The sequence below is a fragment of the Equus quagga genome, chromosome 18, assembly GCF_021613505.1.
Source record: "Equus quagga isolate Etosha38 chromosome 18, UCLA_HA_Equagga_1.0, whole genome shotgun sequence".
NCBI lineage: Eukaryota > Metazoa > Chordata > Mammalia > Perissodactyla > Equidae > Equus > Equus quagga.
Window position 1 is genome coordinate 26,190,944 of NC_060284.1, and position 27,657 is coordinate 26,218,600.

At 36.1% G+C, this 27,657-nt stretch overlaps 1 protein-coding gene across 3 annotated transcripts in view; it reads right to left on the minus strand.

Moving 5' to 3' along the window:
• Positions 1-784: 784 nt before the first annotated feature.
• The window catches only part of HFM1 (helicase for meiosis 1), a 104,638-nt gene continuing 77,765 nt past the window's right edge, over positions 785-27,657 (minus strand). For 2 of the 3 annotated variants that reach the window (XM_046645131.1, XM_046645129.1), the window contains 9 exons: positions 16,354-16,434; positions 16,010-16,125; positions 13,641-13,720; positions 12,547-12,653; positions 7,202-7,447; positions 5,769-5,859; positions 2,299-2,404; positions 2,054-2,208; positions 785-1,301 (listed from right to left, as the gene is read on the minus strand). In XM_046645131.1, the coding sequence (XP_046501087.1) occupies positions 1,232-1,301; positions 2,054-2,208; positions 2,299-2,404; positions 5,769-5,859; positions 7,202-7,447; positions 12,547-12,653; positions 13,641-13,720; positions 16,010-16,125; positions 16,354-16,434 (1,052 nt within the window). In that variant the 3' untranslated portion in view covers positions 785-1,231. The remainder of the gene's footprint in view (positions 1,302-2,053; positions 2,209-2,298; positions 2,405-5,768; positions 5,860-7,201; positions 7,448-12,546; positions 12,654-13,640; positions 13,721-16,009; positions 16,126-16,353; positions 16,435-27,657) is intronic. The other variant, XM_046645130.1, reaches the window with a different exon arrangement.

Sequence of the window (27,657 nt, forward strand, 5' to 3'; positions counted from 1 at the left end):
TGCTTTATTATACATCTTAATTTCTCTACCAGAATGTAAAGTAAGTTTCATGAGAACAAAAGGAGTGTTGTCATCATTTGCATCCTTTGCAGTACCAAGCACAGTGCTTTTCACTTGGCAGAACACAGTAAGTCTTGTTGAATTAAACTGCTATTTCTTTAGAATCGAAGTCTATGTATGCAAGATGAGCAGATTGCAGTGCAACAATTTTTCATTTTAATGATGTTTAATAACCTTTAAAGGTTGCAGCATGATTGATTCAGATGCAGAAACACACCAATTGTAAAGATGACTAAAATAAAGAAACTGATTGTCCTTATTTTTCAACACAGAAACAAAGCCTCTTGGTTTTGTTTTAGGCTTCTTAAGTTTAATACTTAAGATGCCTCATAAATGTTTACTAATAATAAGAATAACAATCTTATCTAGAAGTTTCCCTTCTTCTTTACTTGTCTCTAAGGCCTTTATGCTTAAAGAAAAATTTCTAAAGTTTTTCTAAAAAATTTCCAAAAGTAAGTGGGCTTCAAGTTCACACTGTATCTATAAATAAATTAGATGATAAACATTGTTTAGAGTGCCTATATACTACTTATTAATAAATAAATTTGAGATATAATTCATTGAAAAATAAGGCAACACAGTTTTCGCTATAGTAAAAGTCAATATAACAAAGTTTTAGAATTCACCACTTTGAAAAACAAGCCGAAGGAAAGTAACAGTGTATATTGATTAGTGTTTCATTTATTGTTGTTGAGAGTTATACAACAATGGGTTCAGACAGCTATTGAATTCCTAAAAATCTCTAGTAAAACCAAACAATATTGGTGAATAATCCACACAATAAACAGATTCACTGACCTAGTGCTATTTTGCTTTCAAAGAATACCTTTATTCTTGTTAAGAAAATATAAAAATGAAATTTTAAATTGGTTCCTGTCAAAATCCAACCGAAATTCAATGAATAACCAAATAATTATTTCTAAGTGCAACTTAATTATCAACTTATGAAACAAAGCCACCATAAAAGTTACTTTTCACGAAGTTACAATATAATGGGAAAATAAACTAGTCCAAATATTTTGTTGCAAAACAGTCAACAAAGCTGATCAAATCCAAGAGAAAAAAATCTGAACAATTATGAACTAATTTTTAAAACACAGAAAACATGCTTTGTAATTAGGTGTCTTTATATTTTGTTTTATTAATATAAGAAGGTTTTTCTTGGTTTATTTTAAAAAATACCATCAAATATTCCCAGAAAAGACTTCATTTCATCAGCTTCATCATCAGGATGATACCTACTGGGGGAAAAAAGTAAATGTAAAAATAACTATTTTTTTAACAATTTATTTTAAAATACACAATAAATAATGTAATAATAAATAGAAAATGGATAAACTTGAAGATTGCTGAGAGGTTAATATATCAAATGAACTTCAATATGCATAACCTTGTAGGAAGTCTGTGGGGAAAAATTAGACTTCATAAACCGTGAAAAGGAGGGATCAAATCTCTTAGATATTTTGTTAAACTTATTGGAAAGTAATGTAATTTAATCAATGTGTAAACAGGTCTATAAACTTTGACTATTCAAGAGGGAGAGGGAAACTGCTACAGAGTTACCCATAAAAATGACCAGCAGTAGGAGCACGGATTACACTTGATCTGACTTTTTCTTTGATACTGTAAAATTGTGAAAGAACTGGTTGGCTAAAATACAACCTGAACTTTTGAAAAATTAGCTGATCTGATTTGGATTTCTCAAGTGACTTTAACTTTATATTATCAACATACTGTATTCAAATCAGTAAAAAAAAGTTTATCAACACAATGTAATGTTTTAATTAAAAGCATCAAACATATAGGTTCTCAAAAAATTGAGATATTTGATATTATGAATTATCTAAAGGAGCTTAACTCACCAGGGGTCTGAAATTTCAATGTCTTTAAGTAAATAAAATATTTAGGTTCTGATCTTTAAAATGAACCAGGAAAAAGGAATGCTGAAATTCTTTGTAAAAAGGAATGCTGAAATTTTTTAAAGAGTTCTTACCTGAACTCAATTTCCTTTTTACATTGACTGTTCCTAATAAAGAAATCCACTTTCTTAACAAAATTTGAAGAATTTGATATTTTTTCAGAGTGAGGGAAGCATAGCTTTTCAATCTCTGGTGACAGACTTTGTTGTTTTCTGTCTGGTAATTGGACCTATATTTTGAGGAAAAAAAAAAACCAGCGATCATTGAAAGTTTAACTATTCGGGCAGAATTACAAGAAAAACAAAGTGCATCTTCTTACAATATTTGCATTTCCAGCTTGTTGAGGTGACTTTGTCATGGAGGATGCATCAAACTTGAACATAGAAGAATTTGATACATGTGGCTTCCCATGTGATGAAACAAAACTAAAAATCAAAATGAATTATTTGTAAAATATGGCAAAGAAGAGAAACAAACCATTCTAATTTAGATTATTAGTGATTCTTTGGAGAATATAATTAAAGTTTGTCATATTTATTACCAAAAAAATGATGTTCTGTTTCTTGGATTCATGGAGAACTTGGTATATCTCCTTTGCTTTAGACAAAACAAAAACTTATATATTTCAAACTAAATAAGAATAATATTTTTAAGGACCTACAGAAATATCATTCAACAATTTTCTTTAAAATTGAGTCTTACGCTTAATTGTCTATCAGCTAGCAGTCTGTAAATCTTTTCTAAATCCCACTTGCTTAACTTTTAATCTCCTTTCCCTACTCTGGTCTCACTGTAGATAGATGTCTCTAGTTATCTTCCCATGTACAACTGTACACTAGAATTCACCTTTAATCTTCTGTATTAAATTCATTCATTAAAAAACATTTATCATTCACTACCATATGGCAAATATTGTTCTAGGAGCTGGGTATAAAGTGGTAAACAAATCCTCAGGGAGTTATCATCTAGTAGAGAAGCAGACAATGCAGAAACAATAAATACACATAATGATAGATCCTGAAGTGATACGAAGGAAATTAACTGAGTGATATTATAGGAAATAACAGTGTGGAGGCATAAACCCACTTTAAAAAGATAGTCATGAATGTCTTTCTGAGGAGGTGACAATTTAAGCTGACACTTAACAGGCTAAAATGTGACAGCCATGCAAGGAGCAATAAGCAGCAGGCAGGAGTAGAGGAGAATCACATGTATTGATAGAATTAATGATACAATTAAGAATGACAGAATTAAATCTTTTTGTCTTTGATTAATGGCAGGGAATTAGGAGTACAAAAGGAGAAGCAGGGCTCCCTCCCACCCCGCAGCCCCAGGTCCTGCAGGCTTTCTTCCCAGCAGCAACCTCTGGCACCAGTTTCTCAGAGGCTTCTTGATGAGATTCCTTTCTAAACTCAGTTATCTTCTGCCAGTCACTTTTAAACTCTCTCAAAATTATTTGTAGTTTTCTAAAGGTGTGGCACATAAAACCATTCCAGTGCCTTGTTATCCTCCCACTTGTATCTTCCTACTTCCTACCTATTTTTTGCTTCTCTCCACCCAAAGCTTTGTTCTACTTTGATATTTCTAAGTATCAAATAATAAAAATCTGGGGGCCAGCCCTGTGGCCTAGTGGTTAAGTTCAATGCACTCCGCCTCAGGCGCCCAGGCCCAATTCCCGGGCACAGACCAACACCACTCTTCAGCAGCCATGCTGAGGTGGTGACCCACAAACAAAATAGAGGAGGACTGGCACAGATGTTAGCTCAGGGTGAATCTTCCTCAGCAAAAATAATAATAATAAAAATCTGTTTATTCTGTATGCCTCAGAGTTAGAACCAATGAATGGAAATAAAAAAAATTTTAGGCACATATTTTTTAAAGCTATTGAATGGTCTGAGAGATCCGAACACAGAACAAGAATTTTGGAGTGAATGAGCTACTCGTCACCAGAGTTATCTTGGTAGAGATGGCATGATTACTTGTCTGTGATGTTGGATGGTGATTCAAGGATCCAGCAGTGGGAAGACTAAATGACGCTTAAATGAAGCCCCCTTCACAGCTCTGGAATACTCTGAGATCTATGATTTTGTGATGTTGATAATCAGTAGAATAACCAAATAATAGCAAAAATACCAAAAGACACCACAAATGTAGTATTTTTTTAAAGCAGGAGAAATAAATAATCCTTAAGTAAGTTGGACCCTGAATAAAAAGTTGTCAGTATTTCCTCTCTTTGGGAAAGTTTTGACTGTGGGTATAATTTTCTCCCTTGACTTCTAATCAAGTCCAACATCCAAATGCACTGTGTATTTCTGCAAAAATACTTCAAGCTGAACATTTCTAAAATGATTGTTTTCTTTTCCAAATGTCTTATGTGTCTTACATTCTCAGATAACACCTCCATCTACTCACTTGCCATTTATTTTTCCCTCTTGCTCAACTACAATATCCTATCAATTGCTAAATCTAATCTACGTTATCTATGAAATGTTTCAAAAATTCAACTCTACCTCTCAATTTCCATCCTCTGCCCTGGTTTAGGCCTCATCATATATGGCCTGCCTTTCTCACTGGCCACCATGCCTCTGTCAGTCCCACCTTCTACAATTCATTCTGCATATATCATACATATCATTATACAAATCACTAGAATGATTTTTTTTCTTGTCAAATTGTTTATCTTCTGCTCAAAAATCTTGGATGTCTCCTCACTGCCTACTATGGAGGTCAAAAACTAGAGGCCCCTAGGCTACTTCCGGCCTACAGACATTATTTTTTTGAGGGATGTGCTGCAGATTATATCACATTTTTAAAAATTAGTTGTCAAAATTTAAAAGTCAGGAGAATCACATAAAGATTTAGATTCTTAGCTTTTTTTTGAAAATGAAAAATTTGACACTTGACACTCATTTCTTTCACAGCAACAACTAGTTGGAGCTGAGTAGTGGTTGCACCCTTCAGATGGGACACTCCACAGTTGGTCCTGGCCCACTAAATCCTGAGGGGAGTTTGAGTTTGTGACCCCTGACCTACTAGACACAGTATAGGTGTCTAAATATGGCATTCAAGGCTCTTCACAATCAGACCTCAGCAATCTCAGTCTTAAAGCTGTGGCCACACAGACCATACTTTACTGACCCTTGAACATAGAATGCCTTTTCAAGCCTTATCCCTTTACACACGCTTCTACCTGTCAAATCCCTCCTCTTTTCTACCTATCAAATTCCTATGAAGTTTTTTTGTTTTTTTGGTTTTTTTGGAGAAAGATTAGCCCTAAGCTAACATCTGCTGCCAATCCTCCTCTTTTTGCTGAGGAAAATTGGCCCTGAGATAACATTCATGCCCATCTACTTTATATGTGGGATGTCTGCCACAGCATGGCTTGATAAGTGGTGCATAGGTCCGCACCCAGGATCTGAACTGGTGAACCCCGGCCACTGAAGCGGAGTGCACGAACTTACGGCTATGTCACCAGGCCGGCCCCTCCTATTAACTTTTTAAGGTTTGTGAAAAACGAAGATTCCTGGGCTCCAGCCCCAGAGACCATGGTTCAGTAAGTCTAGTGTGGGGACCAGAAATGTGCGTTATTAATATGCACCCCTAGGTGATTTTGATGCGGGTGGTCTGACAACAACCTTTTGAGAGATACACCTCTAAGATTAAAAGAGAGTTTAGGATAGCTAATACCTTACCGCTTCTCTGACATCTAATGACTTGATCCCCATCTCCAATTACATCTCAGGAGGATATAAACTTGTAAGTATTCCAAACCAAAGTTCTAAAACTTGCCTGTTTGACATTTCTCTTTGGAATTTGCTCTTTGACTCTTGGAGGGATAGCTTACTTCCCCTGGTACTTGAATTCAAAGTGTTTCCAAATCCTATGTAAAGAGAGAACATTTTGAAATAAAATGCCAGGAAATGGCTGAATGGAGCTTTTCATAAGTTCCACAAGGGCTCTCTCCAACAGATAAGATGTGGTTGAAGAAGGAATGAATAATTCTTCTCAATAATCAAAATTTAATTTGCATAGAGAAATAAGGGAGTAAAATTACAAGACACGCAGGTTAGCTTATTAGTCACTACATTAAAAGGTTCCCAACCACTATTATTTATTTATTTATTTTTAATTCATATAAATGATCAAGTCGAAGTTCATTCAATATGTTTAATGGTCTGCATGTAATTAAATTCATTTAAAGTGCTCTATACATGGGGAGAAATGGTATTTATTGAAACTGATTTTCCCAGCACCAAAGTTATGCCCTCATAGGATGAGGCTACCTCAAAGGATCAGTACAAATCGCCTCTTCACTTGCAGTACACAATGACGTTTAGTTTTGAGGTAGGGACTAGTAGTTGTCCAGTGATACAGAAAATTGTGCCTATTGACCCCATGTCACAGATTTTCCTGGCCTATTTTGTGAAGGTGGTCAAATCCTATTCCTCCTAGAAGGAGTTTTAGCTCTGTGAGAAATTCTTAGGAGCCTGAAACAACAGTATTTCATCTTCTGTTTCCCCTAAAATTATTTTTTTAAAAAGAAGATTGCGGTGGGATACATTAAGAGGCAACTATAACTCTGAGGGACTGATCAGGCCATCATGAGAGCTATCTTGTCAAATACTTACCAAGATGTGCATTTCTCTGTTTTAATGAAAGAGAATGAATTTACCAAGTTACTCAGTGAATAAGTCCCATTATTTTGGGGTTGTTATATGATTTAAATACAATATCCAATATAGGAGAAACTAATCTTTTCCTATTTGTTTATTTATACTTGAAAAGTCAGTATTTCTACGAGAAATAAAAGTTATCTTTTATTTTCTTTGCTAGCAGATGAATACTTTTAAAAATATTAAGAATATTTCTGTCCTTCATAAACATTAGCAGACCATGTGTGATCTTAGAACGGAGAGCTGGATAGTCTGTTTTATGAGGGAAAATTCAACAAACAATCTGAATTTGAATAGGGCCTTTAACAAGATAGGGCAGCAACAGAATAGAGAAAGCTCATTTGCTACATCATCATCATAGAATAACCTTCACCTCTGTCCTTAGGGGACGGAAATGCTATTTACGGAAGGGTCACATTATAATTTTAACAAATCAAAGCTAATTAAGCAAGCATATAAAAAAGGCAATAAAATTAGTCCCAGAGGCTGAACTGAAAAATATTCAAAGAATTTCTCATGAAATTACTCCATGCTAAAATACAATTTTACCTGATGTTTTTGTCTTCTCAGTATCAGCTGAAAAGTTAGTAACTTCTATTAAGTTTTCATCATCAAAATCATCCCAAACATCATTTCCCAATTCAAAGTTCACATTCAAAACTTCTGAAAATGAAGAGTTGCTTTTATCCACATCTGTCAAATTCTGGTTTCCAGATGCATTAAAATTTCTGTTGAAGAGCACTGTTTGAGGGGCTTTCTCATTTGAAATTGTAGAATAGTTCCATCTGGAAAAATCTGACATGTGTATGTATAAAAAAGCATAGACAGTTTTTAAACCATAAGCGTCATTATCTATTGCTATATCAAACACATTTTCAACTATTAAACAAACAGAGGTCTTGAGTAGTAGTTTTGAAAAGCATTGGGTCAAGCATTGTTGAATACTGTGTTCAACCAATTCTGTTTACTGAATTACATATACTGATAGTTGCACTAAATTTAATTTTCAATGGATGTTTTTAGATCAAGTTAATTTTCTCTCTTAATTCCTATATCAGAATAACACTATTCTAAGATTGGATCATAATAGCTTCTAAAATTGTCTTCCTCCTTCCTGCTCTTCTCGTTACAAGTTAATTTGGAGTATTGTTATAAAATATATTTGTCCAAAATATACCTTTTCTCCTGCTGAAAAATCCTCAGTGTTATCCATTGTTTAAAGCCTGGGCTTAGAGCCAGACTACCTCTCTCACTTACTAGTTGTATGATCTTAGACAAGTAATTTAAATTCTCTGAGCCTAGTTTTCTCCTCTGCAAAATGAAAATGATAACAGTACCTACCTTACAAGATTGTTATGGGGACTAAATGCCTTCTCTTGTGCAGTTTTCCATGGTAGTATGCTAATAAACACTTAATAACTGCTTCTCAAAAAAAAGTATGCATATATATATACATGTTTATTATATGTATTTATTATATGTAAAGGATGTATAATACAATTTACAAATAACAGTAAAATATACAGCATGCTTAATTACAAATTCTGTATATCTAATTGATTCTCACTGAATGTTCTGAGTTTTGCTAAACTCTTGTATCTATAGTCAACCTATGGTTGCAACTGACGTATGAATGTTCTCAAATAAGTATTTTTTGTTGACTTCAACAAGTAAGATGAAAGTAAAACAACAAAGACATATATTGAGACTTCACTCATTCATCCATTCCCTTAAGCAACTTCTTTGCTGAATTAGATAATAGTTTTCAAATACTAGAAGAATATTCCCTCAGGCTTTCTGTGCTATTCACAATGTAAAGGCTACAGACACAAAATACTGTTAAATTTAATCTGCAGTACTAACATTTTCTCTAACACTTTCTTAAGATTAAACAATAAACAAAACAATAAAGCAAGCCCTGATCTGTAGTGTTTGCTGATTTCCGTGGTATAAATACTCCCACTATGGTTGATTTCAAGCTACCAATGTGACATCACTGAATGCAAAGTTAAGAAGAAATGCATAGTAGGACCCCATTATATAGTATTTAGACTATACAGACATAAATATAAATGCAAATAATCTAAAGAACACAGGTAACAGTAAAATGTAGTAGAATAATTAGGAGATGACTAGCTTTGAACATTTACAGTCTTTGCTTTTAATATAATTTATTTAATTGAAAGTTTATATAATTAAACTTTTAATAATGGCCTAAAGACTCCCCAAAATTTAATAATCATCCCTCACAAGCCAGTACAACCTTGCTCCAATACAGCACTGAGTTTCCTTCACTTTAAATATCCTCTACCCTCATCTTCACTTATCTAAATCCTACCTTATCCTTCAACTGTACCTACAACTCCAATTCACATTATTCTACTTTTGTACATTGATATACATATACAACATGATATCTAATAAGAATAGAAGTAGGTATAAAGTGCAATGGGAATGCAAAGGGAAAGGACCTGCTAAACCTACAATGGAAGTCAGAGTAGACACCTCTAAGATGGTAACATGGTAAGATGGTAATATTGAAATTTGAGCTTGATAGAGCTGTGATTATGGAGCAAGCCAAGAGGGAAAGGAAAGATATTCCATGAAGGGAGAATGACATGTGAAAGGTAAAGCAGTATGAGAGACCAGACAATGTTTGGAGAACTACACGGTTTCAGGATTTCTGGAGCACAAAGTAGAAGGAGAAGGCAGAGCCCATTGAGACTACACAGGCAGTTAAGTACCAGATTATGCAGAAGTTTGTTTGCCGTGTTAAGGAGTTCACCTTTTTTACTTACAGGCAATGGATAACTATTGAAGATATTTTAGCAAGAGGTTTACATGATCAGATATGCCTGTTAGATCACTTGGAATAGATATAGATTGGAGGATAATGAAACTGGAATCAAAGAGAAAAGTAAGAAAGCTATTGCAATAAATAAGAGGCAAAGGATGCCTACGCTAGAGTATCAGCAGAAAGAACAGAGGGGGAATAAACATAAGAGATGTTCAGGAGGGAAAATAGATAGGATTCGGTGATTAATTACATATGAGGTAAGATATTTAGGATGACTCTTTTTTGCCTGTAGCAGCTTAGAAAAGAAGAGGCTTCATTCACTGAGCCAATGAAAAAAGAAAAGGAGCAGAGTGAGGTATGGAGTAGACAGAAGAAAAGAGTTCAGATGGTGATGGGTTAACTTTTAGGTGGATATGTCCAGAAAGGTAATTGTATAGATGAGTCAGAGGCTAGACGGAAAGATCTGGATGGGAGATACAGATTCAGAAATCATCCGAATATGGTTAGTAATTGAAGACATGGGCTTGAGTGACATTGTCTAAGAAAAGTTTATAAAGTGGTAAGAATAAAGAAGCAAAACCAGAATCCTTTTGAAACATCAACAGGAATAAAAGCCCAAGCAGTTCAAGAAGTAGTAGGAGAACCAATAGAATGGTGTAACTGAAACCAAAGGGGAGATTTCTAAAAAAATAGAAAGACCAGATGTGTCAAATACTATAAAGACCAAAGAAAACAAAAGTTGGCAAGAGTTTACTGAATTTAGCACTTAGGAGGTCACTAAATGGCCTGAGCAAAAGTAGTTTCAAAGGAGTGATGGAGAACCCAAATTTTAGTCAATGAAGAGTGACTAGAAGGTAAGAAAGTGAGTGTAAACTGCCCTTTCAAGAATTCTTGTTTTGATGGAAAATAAGAGATACAGGGTATAAAAACTCTGGTGAGTCTGTTTTTTGTCTGCTTGGCATGCTTCTCCTTCTTTCATTAAGAGTATCTTTCCTGTCCTTTTGGGAAACTGCCTCTACCATTCTATTGGAAAGATTAAGATTACAGGTGGAGAGATAAACCTTGAATCGAAGAAAAGACAAACAGAGAGTTAAGAATGGGTGCACAGAGAAATACATAGTTGCAGGGTGGAAAGTTGAAAGAGTTCATATACTATAGGTTCTGTTTTCAATTCTCCAATGGTAACTAAAGTCAATTTCATTTTATAGAAATGACATTGGACTGGGAATCAAGAGATGCGGAATCTACTTCAGGCCCTGCCATTAATTACATATGTGATTTTGGGTGAGTCATTTAATCTTTCAGAGTCTTGACTTCTTTTACCATAAAATGAGAAATCACACAAAGGTCCCTTACAATTTAAATTTTATGATTCAACATGCTTTCTTACGTAATTTCTAGCAGTTTTTCTTCTTCCTTTCTCAAAGTTGGAATACAGATGCCATGTTTTTCTTAAAACATTCTCAAGTGCAGTATTTGAATATATTTAAAATATGTTTTGCCACCAAAGACTAATGTGTGAAAAGTATAACGAATACATCCAATTACTAATAATAACAGTACCAGATACTATGCTAAGAGCTTCACATACATTATCTCATTTAATCCCAAAATCTCTAAAATATAACCAGATGAGGGAATTGAGACAAAGTGGGTAAGTATACCATGAAAGATTACAGAACTACTAAATGGTAGTTAGAATTTGAACCTAGACAGATTATTCCTAAATCCTGTGAGTTTAACTACCATACTATACATCGCCTTCTTTAAAAGAAAAAAAAAACAGTGGTCCATTTGGTAAAACAGAGATACAGTTATCATTGGGGGTTAAAGTATCTAAATGAGACTTTTATATCACAATATAAGTTGTATTTGGAATAGTGCGTGGGAAAGAAAAGTAGGAAAAACCATGTAAAGACAATATGGAAGTAAGCAGAGAGAAGGATAAACTCTGGTGTAGAGAAGAGCAGGGAACAGAGTGGCAGTCAAGGAGTACGTTAGATGGCTATAGGTTGAAGGGAGATAAAAATAAGAGGGTTGACAATCTTATACCTTCTGTCCATGTTGTAAAGATATTCAGGCTTTGAACAGGTTAGATAAATGCTCTGATACTGTAGGTAAGATTAGGAGACTTTTCTTGATCTTATATTGGGCCTAATGGCTGCCATGGCGTCATAAGAGATGGTGGGTACTCCAGCCCTTGCCTACTTAAGATCTTAAATTATGACTAGAGGAAGCATAAAGCGACAGCATGAAGGAAAGAGTGGTAATAGATGCCAAGGCCACACACGTGAAATCATTTTCAGAAAACCCCAAGCTTACCATTTCTACATATAGTTACTTGAATGAACAATTCACTGGCCAGGATTATTTCTCACACGTTTTAACAGACTGACTATTAATAGCATGACCCAGAGAAATGATGCTATTAATGGTAGGATCCAGAGTAATGATGAACCAGGCACAATACTGAAGAATTTATATGTATTATCTCATTAATTTAATGACAGACACAGATAAAAAGCAAATCTAAATTACGCACCAGCTATATCCCTCAAACCAGATTATTTTCTCATATTATCATAGAAATTGTAAGAATCATAGGTTTCAGAACTAGAGAGACATTAAAGGTCACCCAATTTAATACTCTAATTTTAAAAATAAGACTGAGGCCCAAAAACGTTAAATAATTTTCCCAAGGTCACATAGCTATTTTGTAAAATTGTACTAATTTTATAAACAGAAGATTATTTTAAATAATTCTAAAGATATATAAAAGTAATAGTTCAGCATTTTATTACTTTGTGTATCCAAGATCCCTTAATTCTCAGCTTTTCCTCACATTATCTTTACATAAAATTAGTCAACACCATGTAAGGAAGAGATTTTTTTTTTTTAATTTATGGCAGACATAGCAAGACCATCTGAAATAACAGACCCAAAGAATTTGAAATTGCTTCAATAACCCAAGAGAAAAATGTTGCCAAGCTAATAATCATAATTATTTCAGATGTTGGGTTTTTTCCATAATATTATTTGTCATCTGAAGTAACGATAAATCATATTCTCTCTCAAGTCAATCTCAACAGTAATTTACCTTTGTCTTGATATTCCGATGGTTCTTGTTGTTGAACTTTTGCACAGATTCCATGCTGATCTCTCTGCTCCATTATAGACAATTCAGGTATGTTTAAATATTCTGACCTTTATAAATAAAACCATAAAAGTGTTAAAAAGAAAACCCTAAAATTAATGTGACACTGAAAACTATTTCTTTGTATAATTGAAAAACTGTGGTTTATTTACTTAACAATTCTACGATAAACTGCACCAGCCTGGGCAGTAAAGGGTAAAAAAATAGGCAAACACCAATGTAAGCGACAGATACTTAGCTATCTTTTCTGCCCCCAATATGTAGCTATCTGCTGTGAATAGCCTTAAAAATCTATTGTTAATGCTACTTTCAGTTAGATTTCTTGAAGTAGTGTTGGCATGTGTTCTGATTGGCCACTGGCTGTTCTGTACTGGTTGACAAGTATATTAAACGTCACCCTGCATATAGAATGCCCTTATCTGGAAGAGAAATGACATATACTACTGCCCCCTGGGCTCATGATACAGGAAAAGAATGCTGACTTATCATCTAGGGCTTTCTTCTTATTAACTAGGGATATGAGCTTCAGTTATTTCATCTATAAAATGGGGTAATAATACCTCATTTTATGAGCCAAGTTGTTGTTAAGATCAAAAGAGATAATGCACAAAAGTGCAATTTTTAAATTATAAAATATTTTATAAATCTGAGGTGTTATTAATAGAGACTGGGCCCCTAAATGGAAAATATTAGACTTTGTACACCAACATGATTACTCTTTTTAAAGTATACTCTTGTCACCTGTTAAGTTTAGAAGGCAGAGAGTGCCTGAGGCTTGATTCATAGGACGGGTAGTTTCTCAGGAAAGAGATGATTCAATGAATGTTAACGTATTCTACGACTGTAGAGTTCTAAATAAGTTTAGGGTATGAAAGATTAAAAAAACTCTTATGATGTCATTACTTCATTATGGAACTAAACAATTACTGTGATTTGAAGGCAGCCAGTGACCATCTTTCTCTGAATAAATGATTATTTGGAGGAATAGAGAGTTTATGATGCATATTTTACCTCAGATATTAACATTATATTTATACCTTGATACGCTGGGAAGAGAAGGTTTTGCAGTAAAACCAAACTCTTTAAGGTCCACATTTTGAGATTTATTCATTTGCATCTATTAATGAAAAAAAACCAGTTTAACTATCAATTTCACATCAATGCCTTTTAAACAACGAACCAAACAGCAAAATTCCTGCTGGTACATAAAATCAAAAAACCAATGAATTATGAGAAACTCAGGATAGTTCTCAACTCAAATCTCCTTCTCAGGCCCTTCTTAAATGTTGATACTCTTCATGGTTCTTTACTAGGCCTTTTCTTCTCACTCCACAAATTCTCAATCAAATATCACATTTACTCCCACGGCTTCAATTATCATCTACATGTGAATGACTCTCAAATTTATATTTCTAGCTCAGCTCTCTTTCCTGATTTTCAGTTATATTCAACTGTCTGTAGAACATCTTTACCTAAACATCTTGCAGGCCTCTAAATCCAATATTTCCCAAATTGAACTTATCATGGCTCTACTCCTCCAAACTTGCTTTTCCTTTAGAGTTCTTACCCTACTGAGGCCCCACTTGTTTCCCAGTTGCTCAAGCCAGAAAGCTGGGCATCATCTTTTTTTTTTTTAAGGAAGATTAGCCCTGAGCTAACATCTGCTGCCAAGCCTCCTCTTTTTGCTGAGGAAGACTGGCCCTGAGCTAACATCCGTGCCCATCTTCCTCTACTTTATATTTGGGACACCTACCACAGCATGGCATGCCAAGAGGTGCCATGCCTGCACCCAGGATCCGAACTGACGAACCCCAGGCCACTGAAGGGGAAGGTGCACACTTAACCGCTGCACCACTGGGCCAGCCCCTGGGCATCATCTTTAACTACTCCTTCCACTGCTCCCCTCATAACTAATTACGTACCAAGGTAGCTGATTCTATGTCTGAAAAATATTTTAAACCCAGTCACTTCTCTCCACTGCTGCTGTCACTACACTAGACTAGGCTATCATCTTGCTTGGATTACTGCAAAACCCACCTAATGAGTCCTTGTGTTCCTTTTCTATCATCCTCTAATCCATTCTCTACATTGCATCCAGAATGAACTTTATAAAATGCAATTCTGATCATGTCACTGATTAAAGCCCTTCAGTGGCTTCCCAATACTTTCAGGATAAAGTCAAATCCTTAAAATAGCAAAAAGGTCTTTATGATCTAGCTCCTACTTTCCTCTTCAGACTCATCTCCCTCCACTTCCCTACTTGTAATAGAACTCCAGACATACTGTATTACTTCGGTATTTTAAAAGATCTCTATCTCTATGTCAGCTGTGCACCGTTGCATATTCTCTCTGTCTGGAATACTTTCTATCCGTCTCCATCACAGCTCTGGTGCCCACCTCTCCATACCTGCTTATGCCTATATATCCTTTAGGTCTCAATCATGTTTATTAGGAATCCTTTCCTGGCCTATCAAATGTGGAGTAAGTACACTTTCTATCGAAGTTCAAGTTATCTTACACTTCTGTCACAAATCACTCATTATACTATATTGAAAAGCCTATTTACTTATTTGAATCCTTGACCAAACTATAAGCTCTATGAGGACTGGAACTAAAACTGTCTTATTCATCACTGTATCTTAGCACCTATTATAGTACTTGACATATTCTTGGTCCTCGATGAATATGGAAGAAAAGAAGGAATGAAGGAAGGGAGAAAAACTTGGGTTACTAAAATGATATTATCTCAGAGAAGGTGCCTCTCCCTGTTTCCCAATATTCCCTTTGTTTTAGCCTCATGACTTAGAATCTTCATTCTTATAAAAGCTCTAGAAAAGAAACAGGCACTTCCATTTTCTTGGCTCTGTTCTGTGGCCTGATCAATTATTTTGCCCTGGAAATGATGACTCAGCCTTAAAATAAGTCTGCTAGTGACTAGCTTAACAATGAGTAGGAACTCCCATTCCTTCATCACGTGGGAGGGAGGCTCTTGCTCAGTGCTCATCTAGGTGCATGAGTCAAAATCAGCTTCAGACTTCCCAGCCCTGTGCAGCACAGATGGAGCCAGGAAAGGGCAAGAATGTCTAGTTTCAGTTGCTGAACCAAGCCAACCTACATATCCCTCTCCATTTCCTCTTCTCTAGTTAAAAAAGGAAAAAAAAAAAAAAAGCTAATGAGGGAAGGGGCTGTCTAACTAAGTCCCAAAAGCGGATTTACAGATCGATTAGTAAGAACTATAATATCTTTTCCTTTAGAAACAGCATTAGGAATAATGGTCATATTCCTAGTCAAGCCCTCAGGTAACCCTAAAGTACACTGCGGATACCCACCTAAGTGATACACAGAATAAAGGGATACTCACATACATTTAATTACAGAACAAGGGATAAATGCTATTAAAACTAACCTTGAGACGTTTAACCGGAGGAAGAGAGGAAACAGCATTCCTGTTTCTTAAATCAGATAAATACAATGAAATTGTTGTCTCTTTCATTTCTGACTTCTGTGCAACTCCAGTTTTACCTATGAAAAGAAATTCTGGATTCTTTAGTTATTGTTCATATAAAGCCAAATTTCTTCAAAATCTCTAATCTAATATTTACTTTTTTATGTTGCCCACAAAAGAAAATTATTTGTTATAAGCTGCATAATGTAAATATCATACATAGATAATTGGGAAGTCATTACTATGCATCAAAAATTGACTTTTCAATTTTTAAAACATGAAATAATTTGTTTTATGGAACTTACAGCAGTCATGTCCACAGGTTTGTTTATTTTTACAGTGATGATTACATTCTCGGTTCCCAGGTTTTTTGCAGGCAGTCATTCCTAAATTAATACAAGAAAACAAACCTATTTTTCACTACATCTATTGTTATAAATTTAATATAATTAATTTCTATCCAGTCTTTCTTTGCAGACAATACAAAAAGATTACGATTTTCACACTTCCTCAAATGTTAAACCATTTAATATGTAACTTTTAAAAACATATTTCTGATAACAGTTAGTCACATATTTCTGATAACAAAAGCCCCACCCCAGCTTTTCACAAGGAGCATCGAGCCACCTATAATCTTCTCTTAGCCTTCCTGATATAAACAGAGTCAAATATCGTAGAATATCAGCAACTCTTGTGCTGAATGAGGTAAGACTGAGGGTGGAGTTTTGAAACTTTTCTGCTGCTTTATACTTATGCCTGAAGAACCTGGAAAGAAGCATGCCTCATGGCATTTTGATGGCATCAGTGGGAACTGCTAATAGTTAGGACAGCATACATAGGTAATAAATGTTAGAAATAAGTTGTTTAGAGGTATAAGAAATTTGTTACATGAATTCATAGAAAGGAGAGATTGCTTCCAGCTTGACCCCTCTAAATTAGAATTAATATATCCAAATATCTAATTTATTCTTCATTTATTATATTTTAAGTAGGCTTTTTCTTGATCTTAGTTCTCACTAGTAACGTGGGGGAAGGGAGAGACATTTGAACTGGTCCTTCAAGGATGGATAGGATCTAGACATGAGACCAGGGAAAGATGTTTCAGGCAGAGGGCATAATACCCAAAGGCAGCAAATCACAAATGGTAGAAACGCAAATCAGTTTATTTTTACTGGAGCATAGATTTTAAGTGAACTAGAAATGTTGGAGATAGCGAAAACCTTTGAAAACCTTTAGAATTTTTCTTGGTCCTTTACTTTTCATTTTCAGAGCTGTTGCTCAAACAACCTTTTTCAAGGCATGGCACATCTAGACAAAATAGCACCCTGGGGCCAATGGATAAGGCTGCTCACCATATGAGGCAACTGGCCCGGCACTGTAAGGGCTGAGCAGATCAATGTATCGCTTACTGATAAAGTAATAAAACATCCCTGGCAGCTGGAAACTGACAGCTGAACCATAGTGTTCCCAACTGAACATAAACAACGTTGGCAGAATATAAACCACAGTCAGATAAGGCCACTCTGACTGTAGTAGAAGACAGAGATAAGACTGTGGTGTAATTATGTCTGAAACTTGGAGACAAGGACACTCAAGAACCACAAAAATAACTAAACATCCCCCTCTTCTGGCTAACACAAATGACTACTATTTCTTTAATCCTCCCATCTCCGAGATAAGATATACTAAAATATCCAAAACCACACTTTCTGAAAGCACCCAATCTAGACGTGATCTCTGCTTTTCCTAAACCCTCCTAAGCAGCACCAGTACAAGCTGAAATCCTATAAGCTCCTCCCAGCTCCCTGAGATGACCCACAGTTCTGCCAGTGCTGTGCTCTCCTTTGCTGCAAGTTAAAAAATACCTAACTTTCCTCCAATACAGGTGAACTCCAGCGATAACTGGCTGAAAGTTTTCGACCTTTTACTTTGCAAGGTATGCCATGGCTTACTAGTTGAGAAGGTTTGCCCCAGTTCATGATCTCATCTCTCACGAATCCAGTCCTTGAATCCAGTCCTACCATGCTACAATTTATTCTATATGCTGTTGCTTAATTAGTCTTCCTAAAGTTCAACTCTGATCAGATAGATCTCTTGCCCACTTGGAAATGTTAGTTACTTTCTGCTGCCAACAAAATTAATTCCACATATAACGTCTTCTATAATGTAATTCTAGCCTCCCTTTCTAGAACCCATATTAACCCTACCATCCATCAAACCACATTCACTTGTCATTATTCAGACTCTCAAGCCTTTCTATGGTTGTACGTTTGATATTACCTCTTGTCTTAGAAGACCCTCACTTGTCTATCAAAAGCCTGTCAACTTTCAAGGCCACTCAAATGGCACCTCTATCATGGAGATCTATCCTGATCACCTCACCTGGAAGTCATTTCTCTCTCCCTTGAGCCCCTATGGAATTTTCTTTGTCCCTCTTGCTTATTGTATGCTGCCTTATATTTAATGTATTTACATGAAAAACACAGTGCTGAAGTACAGGGCACCCCACCCTAGAGTAAGAAAACATGAGTCCTACTAGGAGCTCTTATCTGAAAAAAAACAAAGATTAAAAATAATACCTGTTTTTGTTTACCTCACAGAGATGAAAAGATAAAATGAAGTATGTGAAAACATTTTAAAATTAAGTGGTAAACTAATTATTAGTGTATCTCTATCTCTAGTATTATATTAATTACACAAGTAATTATAAAATGAAAATTGTTCTGAGTGCTATGAAGGAGAGGTATGCTTTATGATAACAGGGGGAACTGTCCTGGTCAGGAATGTCTTGGAAGCCTTCCCTACAGAAGTGACAACTGGGCTGAGGACTAAAGAAAGGGGAGGTAACAAGGCAAAGAGGTAGGAGAAAGTGTTTCAGACAGAGACAGCATATGCGAAAGCTCTGTGACATAGGAAAGCATGCCACATTGGAGAAATTGAAAGAAGGTCAGTGTGGCTGATGCTCAGCAAGTAGAGAGTACGAGATGAAACTGTAGTGGTAGAAAGGTCAGCCTAAGTTTGTAGGGGAACTGTTCCATCATGGCACCCTGGCAATTGCACATCTCCACATAGGCCATCTAAGGAAGGCTCAGCTATTACAGAATGCCCTCTGATCCTTATTGGGACATGTTAAGACAGGCATGTCTCCTATGAGGAGCTGTTAAAGGTCATTTCTCATCTGCCTCCTTAGCTTGCAAGACGCTCCCTATTTTGCATGAGGCTGCCATGAGGCAGTTTCTAGTAAGACATAGGACTTTCCACCCTGCCCATTTCAGGGACAGCTACAGGCTATAAAACTGCCCAGCTGTAGACAGGGTTAACTCCTCAAAAACAAAGCAACCCACCATTCGTGTCATCTGGCCCTTCCAGTTCAGTGTCATCCTGCGGGATTAGGGATACAAGGAGCTGATACCATGCCGATCGTGTTTTGCTGTTTGTTTAAGTAATAAGATGTCTAAATCTATTTGGGTCTCATGTCCTCACCAGCCAATTTTATGGAGATGAGGCAACACTACATAGCAGCTGCCACTCTACTGCTGCTTCGGGACTGACTGACCATGTGGTACTATGGAACTTTGTAGGCTATTAATGATTTGGACCTTTTATTCTAAGAGCTGTGGGGAAGTGTTTTAACCAAAGAAGGGACATAACTGAATTTTCAATTTGAAAAAACTCTATGGAGTGCAACACGGAGAATGGATTTGAGAGAAGAAAGAGTAGATGCAAGAAAACTAGTTAAGAAGCTACTGTAGGAGTCCAGGGAAGATAATTACGGTAACTCAGTCTAGAGTGGTGATAGTAGTAGTCAAAGAGAATGGACTTATTTGAGAGCTATATAAAAAGTAAAAATATTTTTAATGCAGAATCAAATGGGGTGCTTTTCTTTCTTGAAAAGCATATTGTTTTCCCTGAAGTTTTACTGCCTTCCTTTTAGTATAGCAGTATATACCTGAAGTTCAAGTTCATTCAATATTTCTAAGATAAAGGCAAATATATGGAAACACCTCACCCATTTATTCCCCCCTCATAGGTACCCTCCCCCCTTGAGCCCTCCCCGCTCCTCCTAGTGCAATCCAGGCCTGTCCTAGAGTTGTCATTCTGGAACTTTATTAAGCGCCTGGGCCGAATCCACTATTTCTAGATTCTTTGACTTCTTCTTTCTTGGTTAACTGCTTTGTTTTTTATTGGGTTCATTCTCAAGCAACTGCTTAAGAAAGGATGTGTGAGAATTAAACTTTCTGAATCTTTGAGTGTATTAAGATATTTTTATTTTACTTTCACACTTAATAGTTTGGCTGGGTACAGAATACAGGACTGAAAATCCTTTTTCCCTTGAATTTCTAAGGCCATTGCCTTCTAGCATGCAGTGTTGCTGATAAAACTCTAACACAACTTCAATTTTTGTTCCTTGGAAGCATTTATGATTTTCTATCCATGATGTTCTGAAATGTTGCAATTATGCCTCCTTTGTAGATCTTCTTTCATTTATCCTACCAGCCCTAAGTAAGCCTTTCTGATGTGCAGATTTATGTCCCACTTCAAGTCTAGAAAATTTTCTCAAATTATTTCTTCTGATTTGTTTGTTCTTTCTTTCTGGAACACTTATTAGTCAGCTACCAGACTCCTAGATTGACCCCTTTGTCCCCTACATTTTCTGTCTCCTTGTCTTTATGCTTTTATTTACATTGTATGGACTTTATCTTCTGGCCCTCAAGGTAAGCTATTTTTTTTCCAATCACAGTTTTTACTTCCCTGTACTCACTCTTGTTCTCTAATTGCCCTTTTTTCATGGCATCCTATTCTGTTTTATGGTTGCAATTTAATCTTTAATTTCTCTGAGGCTACTAATTAGCTTATATTATGTTTTGTTGCTTTCCTGAATTATCCTGTTGCTCTTTCATCCACTTACTCTTTACTTATTTGAGGCTTTATTTCACTTTTCAGATTTTCCTCAAATGTCTCTTCATCCCTGGTTGTCTGGCTATAAGGCAGTTCTATTATAGCTCCATTTCACAGGTAAGAAAATTAATTCATACACAGGTTAAGTAAAATGTTCAAGACTATGCAGATAATAAATAGCAAATTTGAGATTCTAATTCAGGTAGTCTAATTCCAGACCCTTTTCTCTCAACCACTCTGCAGTTATACTAGCTGCCTTAATTTCTCCCTAGATCATGCATTTAATTTCTTTATGGAGGGCATTTACTGTTTTAGGGGTGGGAAGACTCAGAGGAAATGTCTTGCAGGTTGTTATTTTGCCAATAAGGGATAAGGAGTTGCTTTGTCCCTTAATCCAAGGACTTCTAATAGATGCATTGCTAAACGTTACCACAAGATGGTGCACAGTGACTACATACATTTGTTCCCAGTGGCGAAAACTAACTAGAATCTGGGAGTCTAATTTTAGAGATTCTGGGGACGCCCAAAAATTTCAAAGCAGAGTTGGCAAGTCTTGTCAGGAATGAGGACTGTATACAAGTTTGTTTATAGAATACTAGCATATGGATATTACCTAAGTGACAAAAACTTTTTACTATATTTGTTAGAAATGATACTTAGAAAATATAAGTGCTCCACCACCTCCCTCCCTATGTCCTGAGAATTGTCTGAATTTGTCTTATTAACAAACATAAGCTTACAAACTGATAATTGGAAAAATATGGTCTCAGAGAAAACTGACCTAAGCTGTACTCTTAGTTATACTTTAAACAGATTCCATACTCCATCACTATCATAACCCGAAATGCATATTTTCATAATTTTGTCATATTATATTAACTTACATTTTAAAGCCTCCAGTTCCAATTACTTAAAGTAAAACAAATTTATTAATGTCAACTAGAAATGTATTTAAGGAAAATATTTAAAATTATTTTAACAGGGTCAGTAATGGCTACTGTGGCAAAGGTCAGTTGCTTAAAAAAATAATCCAGAAAAAAACTGAAATAGCAGGTTCCCCTGACACACTTAGCCTCATATCCTAATTATAAATTCAAATAATTTGGTCTGTGCATAAGCCACTAGAGTTGATATTTCTAAAAAAATATTACTTTGACTTTGCAGTTCCTGATTTATGCCAATCATAGGTTCATGTACTTTATTTTACTTTTTACAGGAGAGAGCATATCCTTTTAATTTTTTGTCAAATACTATCCTATCATTTTGTTATATATTTATCAAGAAAAGGATCACACTGGGGCCAGCCCAGTGGCCCAGGGGTTAGGTTCACACGTTCTGCTTTGGCAGCCCAGAGTTTGCCAGTTCGGATCCTGGGTGCGGACCTACGCACCACTTGTCAAGCCATGCCATGGCAGGCATCCCACATATAATGTAGAGGAAGATGGGCACCGATGTTAGCTCAGGGCCAGTCTTCCTCAGCAAAAAGAGGAAGATTGGTGGCAAATGTTAGCTCAGGACTAATCTTCCTCAAAAAGAAAAGAAAAGAAAAGAAAAGGATCACAATGATGAATTGGAGTCCTTGATTTTGCAATTTAATGCACATATATGCCAGCGAGCATAAAGAAAAGCAGACTGCCTTTTGATTAGTATTTAAAAGCGCACACTTCCAAAGTGCTCAGGCACTGTTTTTATCCTTGCATTCTTCAAGCACATTAAATTTTCATACTTAGAATGAGAGAGCAGATGCAAATGAATTTATTAATGTCAAATCAATTTTCTTCCAATTAAACAAAGCCTATACTTATTGAGAATGCATTTAAAGGATAAGTTTAAATGCCTAAACTTCATATATTAAGAGGTAATTGGCCTGAAAAAATGTTAAATTTCTTTTACAACTAAAAAAGTGTATTTTTCTCATTGCCATATCTTTAAGACAGCAAAAATATTTTTCCTTAGATTTTACAAAAATTTTATCTCTTGGACTATAACTATATATGAGAAACTGCTGTTAAGAGAATGTTTTCAAAGAGTTGTAGGAAGCATAAAAAGAATTTTTAATTATGTACACTAAGGTGCATACTTTTGTTTTTATATATGGTCCTATAATTTGACAATATACAATATTAAAATATTTGTTGAGCTTGCAAGCACATTTGAAAACGATCATTTAGCAACTATATTCTCTGAACTAAATATCAGTTTGCATCATTTAATAATATGGTCTGACAAGAGGTCAGAAAAACTGAAATTTGTATTGATTTGAAAAAGCCTAAATTTTGTTGTCACAAGCTTCGTAGTGTAAATCCATGACCCTGTCATTTTGTCAGTTACTGAGAAAGAAAATGCAGATAGTGTATGTATGTTACATCTAAAGGTATAATTGTGTATCTTTATTTGAGCATATATGAATTTGCACATAAGAATTGAATTATATAATTGGGATGTTCATAAGATTTGGGCTGACTGTGTACACACGTCTGTGAAGGGGATGTGTGAGTGTATGTATGTGCATGTGTGTAATAAAACACTATTTGTCTGATAGGAAGCATTTTTCTGTTTTCCACAGGCTTGTGCAGAATACGTGGGGAACTTTTGCCCTTATAAAAGGTTCATTCTAGTAGGAAGCATAGTAAACATCCCAACTATTTACTGCAGTTGCAAGTAACAGAAACAATGTAAGCTATTTTAAACAAAAAACAGGTGGTAGGTGGGGGGAATGTATTACATGAATACAGATATCTCACAATCCAAAAGCAGCACTGCAGCGAGGCATCAGGAAGGACTGGAAACCAAGAAATGGAACGTCATCAGAACTCTGGCTCAGGTGTTCTCACCTTTACCTCTCTCTGTACCTCTGCTTTACTCTTCTCTTCCACAGTCCACCATCTGACAGCTCTGCGTTTATATTATCTCGGTGCAGTCCTAATTCTAAACTGTCTTTCTTAAACTAAGGTACTTCCTTCCTTCTGGGAATTTGGACTTAGGCCTGAATGAAAGAAGGTCACCTTGGTTCCTGATAATTTTGCTGTCAGGAAAACAGTGGCCAGAATGGAGGTCTGAGGAGAATGTAATATAAATAGAACAAACATAGCCTACTTCCGTGATGTGGGAAGGGGGTCATTGAAAGCTAGGCAGAAACCCTTCTTCCTTTTTTATATCCAAACACAAGGAAAATGGAAAGCACTTCCCTCTAAAATACAGTATAACATCAATAATGGTAACATTTAGAATGCACTTTATTAATTTACAAAACATTTTCACATACACTTTTTTCATTTTGTTTGCTTATTAACACAACCATTTAAGCAGGTATTCCCCCAATTTTATTCACAGATACTTAATGAGGATGTACAGTGCACCACTTTCAAGATATTATATTTTGGAGGCAGAATGATAGGACATGCTGACATACTGGACAGGGAGTGAGGGAAAGGGAATAATCAAGAATGGCTCCTAGGTTACAGTCTTGAGGAACCTGGTGGATGAACAGATGGCAGTGCCACTAACTGAAATGAGGACTGGGAGAAAAATACATACAGCAGTGTAGGATGGAGAAAGGGAGAAGAGATCATAGTTTGGATATGTTGAATTTTACTGGCCTAAGAAACATGCAAATGGAGATGTTCAGTATACCTCTTGATACGTAAGTGGCATTTAAAGTCACAAAAATGGATAAGATCACCTAGGAAAAGAATGTAGACAGAAAAAGGGAGGCCTGTGACTGAGTCTTAGATAACCCCAACATTTAGAAGTCAGAGAGCGGAAAAAGGGTTAGGAAAATACTATGAAAAAACAGCCTTTGAGAAAGAAGGCAAGTCAGGAAGAGTAGCGTCATGAAACGTGTTTTCATTTGCTCATTAAACACAACTATTTAAGCACGTATTTTAAGGGCAGGCTTAAAATTTTTTAAAAAGTGATCAGTGGCATTGAATACCAAGAAATACTGCTAAGAAATACTGTTAGCCTCATATTACCAATTTGGAAACTAAAGCTCAGAGAAATTGTAATTTGCAAAGATCACAAGAGGCAGTACATATCAGAGCCAAGAGCAGAACCTACATTTCTAACTCAAATGCTTTTTGTCTAACTTTTTATTTAAGTATATGTAAAAACTAAATTTTCCTTTTTGTCTTTTTATTTAAGTATATGTAAATATAGTAAATGTACAGCACAATGAATTCTCACATACTGAACACACTCTTGTAACCAATATCTAGATCATACAACAGAAAATCATCAGCACCCCCAAAAGCCAATCTTGTGCCCCCTTTCAGTCACCTCTGCCAAGAGTATCCCTTATCCTGATCTGTTTTCTCTCTCTCTGTTTTTTGGGTGAGGAAGATTGGCCCTGAGCTAACATCTGTGCCAAACTTCCTCCATTTTGCATGTGGGATGCAGTCACACCATGGCTTGATGAGCGGTGTGTAAGTCTGCGCCCAGGATCCAAGCCCGTGAACCTCAGGTCATCGAAGCAGAGCATGCAAAGAGAAGCACTACACGACTGGGCCAGCCCCTGCTTACCCTGACTTTTAATAGCATAGATTAGTATATTGGTTTTCTAGGGCTGCCATAACAAAGCTCCATAAACTGGGTGGTTTAAAACAACAGAAATTTATTCATTTATGGTTCTGGAGGCTAAAAGTCAGAAATCAAGCTGTTGGCGTGGACATCTTCCCTCTGAAACCTCTAGGGGAGGACCCTTCCTTTCCTCTTTTGGCTTCTGATAGCTCCAGGCATTCCTTAGCCTGCGGCAGCATAACTCCACAATCTCTGCCTCTGTCTTTGCATGGCTGCTTCTCTCTGGGTCTCGGTCTTCACACTGAGTTCTCCTCTCTGTGTCTGTGTATCTTTCCTCTGCTTATAAGGGCACCAGTCATACTGGATTAGGGTCCACTCTCATCCAATATGACCTCACTTTAACTTGACTACATCCGCAAAGACCCTATTTCCAAATAAGGTCACATTCTTAGGTACCAGGGATTGGAATGTCAATGTGTGTTTTGGGGGGACACAATTCAACTCATAACAATATTACCCATTTTTGTAATTTATATAAATGGATTCATACAGTATTACCCTTTTTGTGTCTGGCTTCTTTTGCTTAGCATTATGTTAATGAAATCCATTTATATTTTTGTGTAGTCATAGGTCATTCATTCTCATTGCTCTATAGCAGGAGTTGGCAAACTATGGTCCATGGGCCAGCGACCTATGTTTTAAATAAAGTTTTATTGAAAAAAAAGTTTTATTGGAACACAGCCATGCCTATTCATCTATTTAGTGTCTATGGCTGCTTTTGAGCTACAGAGAAAGTTTCATAGTTGTGAAGGAGACCATATGGCCTACAAGCCTAAAATATTTACTATCTGGCCCTTTAAGAAAAAGTTTGCGGGGCCAGCCTGGTGGTGGTGCAGCCCTTAAGTTCACACATTCCACTTCGGCGGCCTGGTGGTTGGGATCCCGGGTGCAGACATGCCACCCCTTGGCAAGCCATGCTGTGGCAGGTGTCCTACATATAAAGTAGAGGAAGATGGGCATGGATGCTAGCTCAGGGCCAGTCTTCCTCAGCAAAAAGAGGAGGACTGACGGCAGATGTTAGCTCAGGGCTAATCTTCCTCAAAAAAAAAAAAAGAAAAAGTTTGCCAACCTCTGTAGAGTTCGAATAGGTCAATATACCACAATTTATTTGTCCATAGAACTGCTGATGTTCATTTGGCTGGTTTCTAGTTTAGGGCTAATGATAGTAGTACAATGAACATTCCACAATATGTCTTTTGGTGAACATATATGTACACTTCTGTTGGGTATACACCTAAAAGGGGAACTGTTGGCTCATAAATATGCATTCATTAAGCTTTAGTAAATAGTGCTGGTTTTTCAAAGTAGTTGCAGGAATTTATACTTATATTAGTGATGGGGAGCAATGATTGTTACACATCTTCATCTCATTGTAGATTAATTTTTATTCCTTCAATGCCTAATGAAGTTAAATACCCTTTCATATGTTCTTGACTGCTTGATATCCTCTATTTTGAAGTATCTGTTCAATCTTGTGCCCATTTTTCTAATACCTTATTTTTTAATAGACACAGGAGTTCTTTATATATTACATATAATAACTCTTTGCCAGTCTATTAGTTTGCTAAGGCTGCCATAACAAAGTACCACAGACTAAGTGGCTTAAACAACAGAAATTTATTTTCTCACAATTTTTGAGGCTACAAGTCCAAGATCCAGATGTCGGCAGGGTTGGCTTCTTCTGAGGCCCCTTTCCTTGGCTTACAGATGGCTGTCTCTCCCTGTATCTTCACATGGTCTTCCCTCTGTGTGTGTCTGTGTCCCAATTTCCTCTTCTTGTAAGGATACCAGTCATATTGGACTACAACCCACCCTAACAACCTCGCTTTAACTTAATTACCTTTTTACAGACTATCTCCAAATACAGTCACATTCTGAGGTACTAGAGGTTAGGAGTTCAACATATCAATTTTGGGAGGACACAATTCAGCCAATAACAGCTGTATTGTAATTTTTTTCTCACACTCTGTGGTTGTCTTTCTCTTTCTTAGTGGTGTCTTTTGATGAACAGAAGTTCTTAATTTTAACATAGTCAAATTCATCAAATGTTTTTATAGTTAGCATTTTTTGTGTCCTGTTTAAGAAATCTTCCCATCCAAGGTCTTGAAGATCTATTTTTTCTCCTAAAAGTT